Here is a 14071-nt window from a genome sequence, read left to right on the forward strand (position 1 = left end):
CCCCTTCACGTCTATCATTGGGCCGGCTTCCCAACGAGGCCCGCCCCCCTCTCCGTTATTGGGCGGGCGCTTATCAAATATCCCCGCCGTAGCCGGCCATTGGGCAGTTTGTAAAGCCAAAGGGAGGGAAAGCCTGGGGGGTCCGAGTCCTCCAGGTCAGCTCGACCCTCTTGCCCTCTGTTGGAGCGGGTCTGAGAGGTTGGAGCTTTGGAGAAACACCTTTGTTGCATTGTTGCCTTAGGTCATTATACGGGTAACAGGATGGACCTAAACCTTGGACCGTGGCGCGGACTTGAGCTCAGCAACCGCTACGGAAGGAAAGATGCTGTGGTGAGAACCAGGTACTGCGAGCTTCTGGGGAGGGACAAAATGCGGCTGGGTGGGAGAGGGTTGGGCAGGCAGGTGTGGGAGAGAGCATTCCAGGCGCGGGTAATTGAAAATTACCTTCCTTTGTGGCTAGCGCTTCAGATCAGGTGACTCAGATTGCAAGAGAGCAAGGGGTCCAGGCTGGCTGAAGCGGATTGAAGAGGACTTGTAGGGTGAGCATGGGTGTTACTTTGAAGAGTTTGCACATGATTCCACTGGATATGGGACACCTTTGAGGGCTATTGACTAGAAGAGTGATGTGATAAGCAGTATTTTAGGCAGTTCATAGACGTTACTTGTGTGTTTTTTTTTCCAGTGGTGGTTTCATAGGTTTCCATGCTAAAGGGCATACACACACTTTCCCTCCTCCGTTCTGTTTCTTAGCTGAGATGAGGTTTTACTTCTAAATACCAAAGCAAAGCAAATTAGCCCATTTCCTAGTTTGGGAGGGTTAATTGGCATTTGGTTTTTAACAAATGACTGGACACCCCACAATGATGACCTTAGTATTTATTCAGCACATTCCAGAGGAATCCAAAGCATCTGTCATCTCCTGTGATCAGTTCTCATTGGAAAGGTGACTGCACCCAGATTATGCCAGTCAGGCCTGGAGATCTGAATTGTTGCTTTAGGAAAATCTGCAGCTGTAATGACTTTCTGTTGATACAACCCAGGAAGTTAGTGCGTCACTCACCAGTGTGACATCAGATCAGTTCCTCCTGGATTCGTGCAAGACTGTAGATGTGTTGTTCAAAAGTATTCTGAAATATTTGGGAACTAAATGCTTGTCTAGGAGGCTTGTTAGTTTAAATTCAGGGTGCAAAGTTTAACTTCAAACTCTGAAGAGTGTTCTTTGATCTCAACCCTTGTGTTTTATGAGGCTGCCAGCTTTAAAGTGGTTATCTCTGGTCAGGGGATAGGGTGAGAGAGTGTGGGTGAACATTCAAATAAGTACTTTGAAAACCCTTGTATATACAAAGCTAAGACATGGTTATTCATTGTCTGTCACAGGCCCAAGCAAAACAACTCAAATGTCACATTTTACTGAATGTGGGCATGCCAGTGATTAAAATGAAGCTATCTGGCCGTAAACTCAAAAAGTCATAAGCTCAACACCATCATCTCTTCCTTGCCTTGTCCTAGTAGGCATTCATTCCACCAGCTGGTAGTGTCCGCCAGTTCAAATGTCCTTCCCTTTCTTTATTGAATAGAGTGAGTGGGCTCTACCCCAAATATAACTATATTTGCAACAGTGATCCTGTGTTATTTGTTGAAATGACACAAACCAACCTCTCTTGACAACATGCTTCTTTATAGAGCACAAATTAGAATTAGTTCTCTTATAAGGTGTTTGGATTTATTTCTGTTATCTAGATGGCTGCAAAACTTAGATTCTTTTTCTAACTTTAATCATCTTTTTCTCTATATCACTCCACTGATCTCATGCTTAGTGCCATTACAGATGTGCTGTTTTCTCACAGTTCTTGAGGAATTTTAGATATACCAAAGTTCGGAGGGAAAGGTCATGGTTACCTCTAGGTTTCAAGCAATGTAAAGATTCCTGATAAGCCTGCGTCCTTTCCCTACAGGTACTCCCTCCCCACCCTGCCCTGCCACAAAGAATCAAATGACATTGACTTGAAAGGACAACCAAAGTCCGACTGGGCGAGGGAGGGGCAAAGAAGATGGAGAGGCTTTGTGGGAACAAGAATATCCTGTTCATCCACTGGTGAAGGATCAAGGAAGACAGGGAGACACCAGGGCTGTACCAGAGCTATTCATTCTTGAGCCAGTGCCAACATTGTAGGGGTAGTACCTGGTTTTCAAATGACTCAATTACTTAACAATTGATGGTCACTCTAGCAAAGTTGCCAAAGTTGCGTGTGTCCATGAGCTAGCTTTTCCCCCCTGTTGTCTTATCTTGAAATTCACCTACCCTGTGATGGGGCAACTCCTCCCTAGGATGGAACCTCCTTTCTACCCAATCCCTCTTTCGCATCTCATACCAGAAACCATTCATTCATTCATTCATTCATTCATTCNCATTCATTTATTTATTTTAAAGATTTTATTTATTTATTTTGACAGAGATAGAGACAGCCAGTGAGAGAGGGAACACAAGCAGGGGGAGTGGGAGAGGAAGAAGCAGGCTCATAGCGGAGGAGCCTGATGTGGGGCTCAATTCCATAACGCCGGGATCACGCCCTGAGCCGAAGGCAGACGCTTAACCGCTGTGCCACCCAGGCGCCCCACCAGAAACCATTTAGAACAAAGTGGGGAAGAAATGTATAAACCTATAGTAGTTGATCACTCTCTCCTCACTTCCTTAGGACGATAAGTGTCCCTAGCCCACATTCTTTTTTTTTTTTTTTAAGATTATTTATTTATTTATTTGACAGAGAGAGACAGCCAGCGAGAGAGGGAACACAAGCAGGGGGAGTGGGAGAGGAAGAAGCAGGCTCCCAGCATGGAGCATGGAGCCCGATGCGGGGCTCGATCCCAGGAACCTGGGATCACGCCCTAAGTCGAAGGCAGACGCTTAACGACTGAGCCACCTAGGCGCCCCCCTAGCCCACATTTTATCTCCTCACCAGTTCCCCCAAGTCTTGTACATCCTGGCCCCCAGTATGAAATAGGATGTCTGGGGTCACCAGGTCTGGATTTTGGAGGGACCCTGCTTAATTGTAGCAGAGGACTTGTTCCTGACATGCAAAAATTAGAACCATTGATTGTAATACTGTGCTTTGTGTACACGTAGTTTTGTGTCACAGGCTACTAATTACTCATCATGGATAACATTGTTTCTATACAAGGCTAAATGAATTTTTTTTTTTAAGATTTTATTTATTTATTGACAGAGAGACAGCAAGAGAGGGAACACAAACAGGGGGAGTGGGAGAGGGAGAAGCAGGCTTCTCAGCGGAGCCGCGTGCCCAACACGGGGCTCAATCCCAGGACTCTGGGATCACACCCTGAGCCAAAGGCAGATGTAATGACTGAGCCACCCAGGCGCTCCAAGGCTAAATGAATTCTAAGTTTCAAGAGATTTGAAGTGAATTTGGTGGATACTTCTCTCACTTAACCTTAAATTCTGACATTTAGACACATTTAGACACGTTCCAGGAACTTAATTCTCCAAACACCAGAACACCTTGGTCACAATGGAAAGATTGACAATACTGAAGTTAGCACCTTTATTTTCTTACCCTCTGAAGACTTAGACATGGTCATGACCACATAGATGTACTCTGTACATGATCCTGTGCCACATCTGTTTTCATTGTCTTTATCAAAAAAGCACTGGGGAAAAAACCCAAAAAACCCACAACAGTGCAGTACGTAACCTCTAACCCACTATTATTCACTGCATCACACATATGATTCACTCTAGGGTTGCCTCGGTGGCTCAGTCGGTTAAGCATCGTCCTTTGACTCAGGTCACGATCCCAGGGTCCTGGGTTTGAGCTCCACATCAGGGCTCTGCTTCTCCCTCTGCCCCTCCCCCACTCCTTCTCACTCCTGCTCACTCTCTTAAAAAAAATCTTAAAAAAAAAAACAAAAAAACCAAAAAACTTCCACTGAATTCTTGATTTTGGTTACTGGATTTTTTAAAATTCTAGAATTCATATTTTTTCACATGTCCAGATATCTGTTAAATTCCCAAAACCGGGGGCGCCTGGGTGGCGCAGTCATTAAGCGTCTGCCTTCGGCTCAGGGCATGATCCTGGCGTTCTGGGATTGAGCCCCACATCAGGCTTCTCCGCTGGGAGCCTGCTTCTTCCTCTCCCACTCTCCCTGCTTGTGTTCCCTCGCTCACTGGCTGTCTCTCTCTGTCAAATAAATAAATAAATAAAATCTTTAAAAAAAAAAAATTCCCAAAACTGATTTCCTCAAACAGAGTAAGCAGTTAATTTATAGTCTATGTTTGATAGCTCCACTATCTGCGGCCTCTATGGGCCTCTTTCCATGGTCTCTTGTTTCACTGGTTTTCTTAATAACTCATCTCATAATGCTTGGTTCCATTTTATTGTATTCAGGATATTGTATTAGGAAAATTACGGTAGAAATGAGCCAAAGTTTAGGATGATGACATTTTTCCCCAGAGAGCATTTTTGTTTGCTTAAGCCAAGGGTTTGGGGAAACTACCACTTTGGGATCAACTTAATCTAATCCAAGGACTGATATTGGAAGCCAAGCTGCAATCCCCTGAGAGAGCCTATTTCCTACTCCTGGTTCAACCCTATTCTTGGGGTGCAAAGGACTGAGTGCCTCAACCCAATGTGAGAAACGTTTACCAGGTCTACCACTCTTTGAACAGGCCCAGACCCCTATTTCTGGAAGGCTGTCACAATCACCCACTAGCCTCTGACCTGCCCCCTTCCACATTGCAAATCCCCTCAAGAGAAGAGTGGCCCGTAACACCAAGCCCACTTCTCAGGGCCTCTATCTTCTCAGTGGTCCTGGTCCAGTACTTCTTCAAACACGTTAGCTTTCTGATGCCTTTGGATTTTTAAAATATTTTGTCCAGCCTTTCTAGTTGCCCTCAGTGGGATGGTCATCCAAAATTACCTATCCACCATTATCAGGAACACGTTTTCATTAGTTACATTGGAGAAACTTGAGTATGCCCACGCATGGCATAGTAACAGTATGTAAAATGTCAGTACACTGCTGTCCACCTTTGATTCTGTGTGAAAAAAGAATTTTGTAGAAACAATTAGGCCTTGGGAAAATCAATTGCTCTCCTAACAGGAACTGCAGGTTTCTATACTCATAGCAGCAGGTTTCAATACTCATGGGCTACTTCTAGCTACCTATGACAAAGCAGTTAATGATTTCACAAGTCTTTATTGAGAGCCGATGAGAGACTATTATGTGTAAGGGGAACAAAGAGGTGACATCCTCGTTTTATAGCAGACACTAAATGATTAATCAGTCGACAGACCTCAAGAGAAACACTAAAGTTCAGGTTTCCACTCTCCTCCTCTTTTTCGAATTGCATATTCTTCCCAGTGACATACAGGAATCTAATTTCTACTGTTTAAATGCCTTTATTTCTTTCAAATTAAACTGCAAAGGCAGAATACCAACGATATTTTTGGCTATTGGGGCAACAATGTTTGGCAATTCTCTAAAAAAAAAAATACAAATGACCAATAAGTGTATAAAAATTTCATTAAACATAAAATACATGCAAATTAAAACAGTGAGATACTTTTTCTACTAAAGTGGCAAAATATTCTTTTACTGATAATAAATAGCCAGTGTTAGGAAGGTTCAGAGAAACGAGTGGTCTTCTACACGGCTGGGGGAGGGTGAATTAGCACAGCTGTTTCTGAAGAGTATGTGTCAATAGAGCAAATCCATGAAAACGTGCATACCCCGCAATTCTACTTCTAATAATGTAGGAAATAATTAAGAATGTGTATACAGATTTAACTAGAAAGTTGCACTTACATCACATTGTTTATAAGAAACTGGAGACAATCTAATAGTAGATTGTTTAAATAAATTATAATACAGAAATACAATGGAATACTAAAAACAAGGGTGTCCACAGATGGTTATCTGTTAACATGGGAAGTCAGTATTTTGTCAAATGGAAAAAGCAAGTTATAAAAGAACACAGTATGATATCGTATTTATTTTTAAAAACTATACATGTTTATATATACATATAGAAAAGCACTGAGAACCGGAGTTTCACCACATTACCAGAGGCAATCTCTGGATGGTAGAAATGAGTGATTAAAAGAATGTTTATACCCACTTTTGTGTTTATCTGCAATGAATGTGTACTATTTCTGTGATTAAAAAAGGAAAGAAAAGCCAAAGTCTAATTAAAAAAAAATGCTTTGCTTAGGTTTTGGCTTGTGATAGAAGGGGCCACATGCCCCTAGAGGCATCTATGTGGTTTTGTTCCTTCTGACCTGAGTGGATAATTCTCACAGTTGTTTTTCTGCAAATGCCACAATCACGGACATTTGACTGTTTGTCTAGAGAACAGTTCTTTCATTTTCAACTAGAGCTCGCTGAGGCTATGACTGGGGTAGGAAGCCACCTTTCTAGAGTAGGTTGGTTGCAAAACCGTGCCCAAGGCCCACACTTTAGTTGGGGAGCCCTTAGAAAAGTTCTGGGGAGAAAGAAGGCAGAAGCAAGCACAAAACAGATACAGAAGGATGGGCTATAGATTGTAGGGTTTCTATTTCGTCCTTATTTTAATTCTAGGGTCTCCTCAATCTTAGAGGTAGGGCTTACAGGAGGACACCTGAGACCTGGTTATAGAGATTCCTAAGATGTTGAGTCACTTCAGAAGAGAAGTGACAGAACAAGTTACAATCATATTGAAGGGTTAGTAAGTTTGCTAACACGAAACTGTTAGAGCAATCCCACAGCTATAGAGACAGTGGCATCTGGACAAAGTTTGTGTTCTGGGTTGGTATAGGGATTCCAAACGAACCAAAGCTCTGAGGACCATGCTCCGTAGGTTCAGTAAACGATGACACTATCCATGAGAGAAGTCTTTCCTAAGAACAAAGGAAGAGTTACTTGCCCAGATAAGACAAACCTGTAAAGTCACGTATAATTTGGCAAAGGTCTATTCCTCCTATATCCCACATGCTCCACTCTGACTGAAAGCCAGGGTGGAATTTTCCTTGGGGTGGCTGCCAGATGGGGTTGCAAATCTGATTCTCAACTTATAGGCTATAATGTAAAAAGAAACCACGGCAAGATTTGAAGGGAAAAGGGGGTATATTCATCTTCACAATAAAAAGTCATTATCAACCTAGAGGCTCGGCTCTCAAACATGGTATTACAGGTGTGTCCAAAGTAATGTGTTTCTTATGAGTAGTTAAATACCGAAGTCTGTAAATGCTGTATTTTTAAAAATAAATTACTGTAGATAAAGTTAGTCATACAACGAAGTCACTCTCAGACACTCGTACGCTTTCTTGAATGAGACAGAAAGGTGGTTTGAACTATTAGCATGAGCATCGACTGTCATGGGTCATCTTGGCTAAAAGGCTGAATACTACTCTTACAGAGCAAGAAACAAGGGAGCCCAGGATTGGAGAGCCCAGGCCGGATGCCAGGGATGAGAGGTTTGTGGAAGTGTTCCAGTGTCCTGCAACTAGGGGAAGAGGGAAATTAGGAGATGTCGGGACGCAAAGTGAGCCACGTCAGAGGCACGCACTTGGGCTTGAAGGAAGCGGGGATTAGCCGTACGCATGTCCCAGCGGGCATGCCGATGCTCATGTTCTGCGTCAGTACAGAGAAGGTGGCGGCAGGGCAGTTCCACCAGCTTAAATACCAGTTCTTGAGTGGGGTAGCTTTTATAGTTGGGCGTGGAGCTGCGCCCCCTCCCCTCAGTTACTCATGGGAAACCCGTTCCAAGGCCACATAGAAACTGTTCTTGTCATCTAGGCAATGCCAGCCAATTGGTCCGATTTCGCAGTCTGCGCACACCAGAAACTTGATGTTGCCCACGTCCTTGGTGAAGCCCACGTTCTCAAAGATGAACATGTCCTCAACCAGCCAGTGCTCCTGGAGGAGATCGCCATCAGGATTGCTGCCATCAGCCAGAGCTGGCTTCTTTCTCATGGAGGGAAGGAAAAGCTGCAGTGGAAGAGAACACAAAGCACACGCAAATTGACTGGCCCAGTCACATCACCACTCCCATCTGCTTACACTTAACACTGCTCCCTGGCAGTTTCTTGGAATGAAAACGAAATGAGGAGCCCTACTGCTGAGTTATAGACCAGGATGCCAGGTCGCTCCTCTGTCACCTCTTGGTCATGCCCGGTTTGTTACGTGGCTTCACTGCTGTGCTGACCATGGTCTGTAGGGCCCTGCTAGGTCATTCTGCTGCAGCCACACCGGCCTTCTTGCTTCTCAGACAGGGTGAGCGCGCTCTGTCCTCAGATCTTGGCAAGGCCGACTCCTTCATGATATTCAGCTCAAATGCAGCCTCTTCAGGAGGCCTTCTCTGACCAAACAATCTGAGTTAGCGTCCCACACTGCCCATTGTATTTTGTTTTTTAAAATGCCTTTCCTGAGGTATAACTGACACATATACTGCACGTATTTAAAGTGTACAATTTGATACATTTTGGCCCATGCAAATACTGATAAACCATTACTGCAAGATGACAAGGGTATTCATCACCCCCGAAAGTTTCCTTATGCCACTACCTCTTTATTTCTTATCATTCTCTAAAATTAATATATTGGCTTAGTTATTTACCTTGGGTCTCCCTCCACTAGAATGTAAACCCCAGGAAAGCAAGGAGCTTACCTTTCCTGTTCACTACTATAACCCCAGTGCCTAGAATAATAACGGATATAGAGCAGGAACTCAAATATTTATCAAAAGAATAAATACAGGCTATCTGGCTTTGCTTTATTCTATCAGTGTTATGTATATGCTGGATTTATCTTACAAAAAGCATTAAAAAGGAAAATCTAGTTCTAGAATTTGGAATATCATCCCAAGGTCCTTGTACCCACAAATCAACAAGCCTTCCCAGTCATTAGGACAGAGCCTCACACACATACACACCCTTTAATTTCTTCCCTGTGGTTAGTTTACACACCTTTAGTTGCCCCAGTGTACTCGAAGATACGATGCCATCAAAGCTTGTTACCCCTCTGCTCCTCATCATTATGGCCGCTGCCAGTACACTTATTTTCCACCCCAGGGTACACTTCTGCATCCCCAAACTCTAATAAAATAGGATGGCCTTGGTGTGCTAGTCTGACATTAGCAAGCAGAATAAAAGCAAAAGCATTTTAATTAATTTTTTTTTTAAAGATTTTATTTATTTGACAGAGAGAGAGAGCCAGCAAGAGAGGGAACACAAGCAGGGGGAGTGGGAGAGGAAGAAGCAGGCTCCCAGCGGAGGAGCCTGATGTGGGGCTCAATCCCAGAACATTGGGATCACGCCCTGAGCCGAAGGCAGACGTTTAACAACTGAGCCACCCAGGTGCCCCATTAATTAATTATTAAAAAAAGATTTTATTTATTTATTTGACAGAGCACAAGTAGGCAGAGCAGCAGGGAGAGGGAGAAGCAGGCTTTCTGCTGAGCAGGGAGCCCGATGCCGTGCTCAATCCCAGGACCCTGGGATCATGACCCAAGCCGAAGGCAGACGCCCAACAGACTGAGCCACCCAGGCACCCCCAAAAAACATTTTTTTTTTAATTAAAAAAAACTGGACTGACATTAGTCCAAAAGAGGCAGAGGCTTTGGTAGGATGAGCAAGCCTCTTCCTGAACGCAATGGTTAGGGAATCACAAAGCTGTTGGTATGTATTAAATACCCTGGAGTTTGCACCTCTGAACTTTGGGCCAGATTCTGGCCAGTGGCTGTCCCTAATAGGGAGGAAGGAGCACTGATCCAGAACATTTCCTATCTTCCCAGCACCTGGCTTACTAAAACAGGTATCTGTGCACTACCCTATGTGGTGTCACCCGAGACATCATCTGAGAACATCACAAAATAGGACAGTCCCGCCTCCTGTTACATTGTCATTCCAGTCACCGTTTTCACCTCATCTAATGTTTAAATGAGTCCCTAATGCTTTGTTTTACCCTAAGTGAAAATGGGAACAGGCAGAGGCAAAGAGGAAAATTCAGGGACCAGGAAACCTGGATTCCAATCCTAGCTTAATCTCTCTGTGGCCTAAATTTCCCTAGACATATTTCTGGCTTATAGTGTAGGTGTGAAATCAACAACTAAACATAAGGCGAGGGAAACTTTAAGGGGAGAAAAATCAAAGACTTCTGAAACATTAGCCTTTATAAAGTGTCCAACAAAGGAGCACTGGCTTCCTTCCCAGTGGGTTTTGTTTGTTTGTTTTTTTGTTACAATGCAAAACACCACCTCTGGAGTCTCTTTTGAGTAGTGATTTAAGGGAAACACTATTCACCAATCATTCAAGGGGCAGACTGGGTCCTGTCCCTCTCTTTCTCAAAATTCCCATTTTTATTTAAATCCTGTAAGTCAGTTCCACAAGACTAGACATATATATATATATATATATGTACATTGTACATGTATCTGTATGGCTCTCAACCCATTCTCTGCAGTGCCCAAGGCTACTGCGGGTCAAGTTTTGGGATCTAACATTTGGAATACAATTGGGCTTTCCAGATAGACCACTGGGGTGGAAATCAAGAAATTACTATCTAATTTGAGGCTGCTAACTCAGCTGGTTGGGGGCCAAAGTTGCCAGTTACATCCCTGACCAGGTGGGTTAACTGCTCAGGACCCAGGCAGTACCCTAATCCTGGAGCATCACCTCAGAGAGATGCAGAATACCCCAACTCAGTGAGACTGTCAGTGGAACTCCTTTTGCTTTTTCAAGTACTGCTAACAAGGGCACCTGGGTGGCTCAGTTGGTTAAGTGTTTTCCTTCGGCTCAGGTCATGATCCCGGGGTTCTGGGATAGAGCCCCACATCAGGCTCCCTGCTCAGCGGGGAGTCTGCTAGTCCCTCTCCCTCTGCCCCTCTCCCTGTTCATGTGCTCTCTTTTTTTTAAAAAAGATATTTATTTATTTGTCAGAGAGAGAGCACGCACGCACAAGCAGGGGGAGCGGCAGGCAGAGGGAGAAGCAGGCTCCCCGCCAAGCAGGAAGCCTGACGCAGGACTCGATCCCAGGACCCCGGGATCACGACCTGAGCCGAAGGCAGACACTTAACTGACTGAGCCACCCAGGCATCTCATAAATAAAATCTTTGAAAAGGAAAAAAAAAACAAAAAATGTTAACTACCCTTTTAAAAATATTTTCTTTCTTTTTGTAAAAATCCATTCTCATGGTAGAAAACTTGGCAAACATGCTACAATACAGATGAAAATAAAAACTGTTACAATACAGAGTAAAGTTCTGGTACCTTTTTTGTAATTTTCTCCCTTCTGTGAGTGTTTGTGGTGGTTTTAAAATGTACACAAATTCTTTGACAATCCTTCCACCAGGAGGTGGAGTCCATGCCTCTGTCCCTGAGCCTGGGAGAGTCTGTCCCTGAGCCTGGGAGAGCCAGCCCCGATGAGTCAATTGCGGTGGAGGTGACAGGCTAGGTTAGAAAAGGCCAGGCCGCTTTTGCTGGTTACCGTGGGAACACTTGCTCCGGGAGCCTCCTGAGGCCACCACGTGGAGAGACCACCAGGAAGGATGCCCCCAGAGCCTGTCCCGGTGCTCAGGTGTTCGAGTCTTCCCAGTCCACAGGCAGACACTTTAGGGAGACAGCGTTTCACATGACCCTTCTGACTGCACACGAAAGACCCCAAATGAGAACTGTATAGCTAGGCCCAGTCAACTCCCCAAATTGCGAGCAAAATAAATGTTAATGTTTTAGGTCACCATTCCTGGGTGATTTTGTTACAAAGCAATTGAAGAATATTGCTTAACATAGTTGAGATGCATGTTCCATTCTAATTCCTAATTTTTTGTGATCAACTATATATACATACCATAAAACTTATTTTTTAAAAAGATGGTATTTATTTCAGAGAGAGCGTGAGTGGGGTGGGGGGGGCAGAGGGAGAGAGAATCCCCAAGCGGGCTCCCCGCTGAGCGTGGAGGCCGATATGGCGGGGTGGTGACCCCACGACCGTAAGATCACAACCTGAGCCAAAATCAAGAGTCAGACCCTCAACAGACTGAGCCACCCAGGCATCCCTAAAACTTACCATTTAAGTCATTTTTAAGTGTGCGGTTTAGTGGCGTTAGATACATATATGTTGTTAGGCAACCATCACCACCATCCAACTCTAGAATGTTTCCATCTTCCCAAACTGGCGCTTTGGACCCTTTAAACACTAACTCCCCATTTTCCAGTCCATGGCAACCACCGTAGTGCTTTTTGTCTCTACAAATTTGACTACCCTTGGTACCTCATATGAGTGGGATCATACAGTATTTGTCTTTTTGTGACTAGCTTATTTCACTTAGCATAATGTCCTGATATTAAAATGTTTAATCAGTTTTAAAGTTTTATCGAGGGGTGCCTGGGTGGTTCAGTTGGTGAAGCATCTGCCTTCGGCTCAGGTCATGATCCCAGGGTCCTGGGATGGAACCCTGCGTCAGGCTCCTTGCTCAGTGGGGAGCCTGCTTCTCCCTCTGCCTGCTGCTCCCCCTGCTTGTGCTTGCTCTCTCCCCCCACCTCTGTGTCAAATAAATAAATAAAATCTTAAAAAAAAAAACAAACCAGTTATAGGACTTACAAAGAACACATGCTGCACCAACAGGGACATAGTAATCCATTCTCTCCACGCTAACCCATTACTGACACTGGGCTAACAGCTTTTGTTCACTACTTTGATTTAAATCTAAGTATTAAGATCTTACTTATGTGCACAGTCTTTAGTGTAGGTGATACAGAGGTGGACAGGATACAGGACCTCACAGGCTAGTGGTATAAACAACAATTACTAACAACATCGTAAGATCAACTGAGATTATAGATGTGAATATGCTTTGTCGTCTTTAAGCCATGATTTCTCAATCTTGGTACTACTGACATTTTGGGATGGGCAATTCTTTGTTGTGGGGCCAGGGAGAGTGGGGGTTGGTGTCTTATGCTTTGCAGCATTCCTGGCTTCTATGTACTAGGGGCCAGTAGCACCCTGTTATAGACTGAATGCGTTTCCCCCAAATTCTTATGTTGAAATCTAACTCCCAATGTGAGAGGTCAGGAGGGCAGAGCATATTTTTGGGGGCAATTTTGAGTGATAGGGTATGCACACAGCTGAAATGAGATTATACTTTGCACTTTCCCGTGGGTATGTTACACCTCAATAAAAATTTACCAAAATAAAAAAACTGTTTTCAACTTTCCCCTTTTGGGGTGATGACAATATGAAGGAGATTAAAATTAGTAACTTGAAGATTAAAACAGAAATTAAATCTTCCTTCAAAATTGATTTTCAGGATTTGAGGTGTCCATCCCACTTGAAATAGGATTCGTTTGAGAAGCCCTGCGTTCCACCCAGTACCTTGGCAAAGCGTGTAGGTTACGGGAGTCATCAGTCACATCCCCTACACCAAAGTTGTTTCTGGAGCTCCTCCTGGGGCGGAGAGGCGCCCGACAGAAGGGAGACCGGCGGGTGCGCTGTGATGCGGGCCGCGAGTCCAGGTACACCGGGCGCCATCCGGCCGCTCCGCAGCGTGGAGCTGCGGGAGTCCCGGGGCGCCGGGCCCTCGGAAGCGGGCGGGCTCGGCTCAGACCCGCACCCCACGCGGAGCAGCAGCGTCCACACACAGCGCGGGGACAGGGCCGGGGGTCTCTCTCACCGAGCGACTCCGGCGCGGGCAGCCTCGGGCGGAGCCCGGCCGCGACCTGGGGCGCGGTCTCCGGAAACGCGCGCGGGGACCGGGACTCCAGCCGCCGCGGCCCCCTGTGAAGGCGTGCGGGTGTGAGGCGCCTCCAACCTGCCTCCCTACCTGTCGGCGGGAGAAGAGAGCAGTCCCTGGCTGCAGCACCCGGGAGCCACAGCGTTGGCACAGCACCGCCTTCCGGTTTCGGCCCTCGGCTGACACTAAGTCGTTCAGAGGCTCGGCTGGTTCCATCGCCGCGGCCGCCACAGCTTCCTCGGCCACGACCGCGCAGGCGCTGTCTCGGTGGGATCTTTCGGAACTGCGCTGGCGCGGCTTTCAGAGACGGGGCGGGGAGCGCACGGCCACTCCCCCTCTGCGCAGGCGTCC

General features: G+C 45.4%; 1 protein-coding gene and 1 long non-coding RNA gene across 2 annotated transcripts; one reads left to right on the plus strand and one right to left on the minus strand.

The window, feature by feature from the left end:
* Window positions 1-102: 102 nt before the first annotated feature.
* Window positions 103-7470, plus strand: LOC117803455. Its single transcript, XR_004627341.1, has 3 exons — window positions 103-155; window positions 242-341; window positions 7412-7470. It is a non-coding gene; the product is annotated as an uncharacterized LOC117803455 (long non-coding RNA).
* RABIF (RAB interacting factor) lies at window positions 5402-14016 on the minus strand. Its single transcript, XM_002925428.4, has 2 exons — window positions 13811-14016; window positions 5402-7983 (listed from the first exon to the last, which is right to left on the minus strand). The coding sequence occupies exons 1-2, from the start codon at window positions 13934-13936 to the stop codon at window positions 7738-7740; spliced, it is 372 nt and encodes a 123-aa protein (XP_002925474.1). The 5' UTR covers window positions 13937-14016; the 3' UTR covers window positions 5402-7737.
* Between the last annotated feature and the right edge of the window lie 55 nt (window positions 14017-14071).

Source organism: Ailuropoda melanoleuca, chromosome 8, assembly GCF_002007445.2.
Source record: "Ailuropoda melanoleuca isolate Jingjing chromosome 8, ASM200744v2, whole genome shotgun sequence".
NCBI lineage: Eukaryota > Metazoa > Chordata > Mammalia > Carnivora > Ursidae > Ailuropoda > Ailuropoda melanoleuca.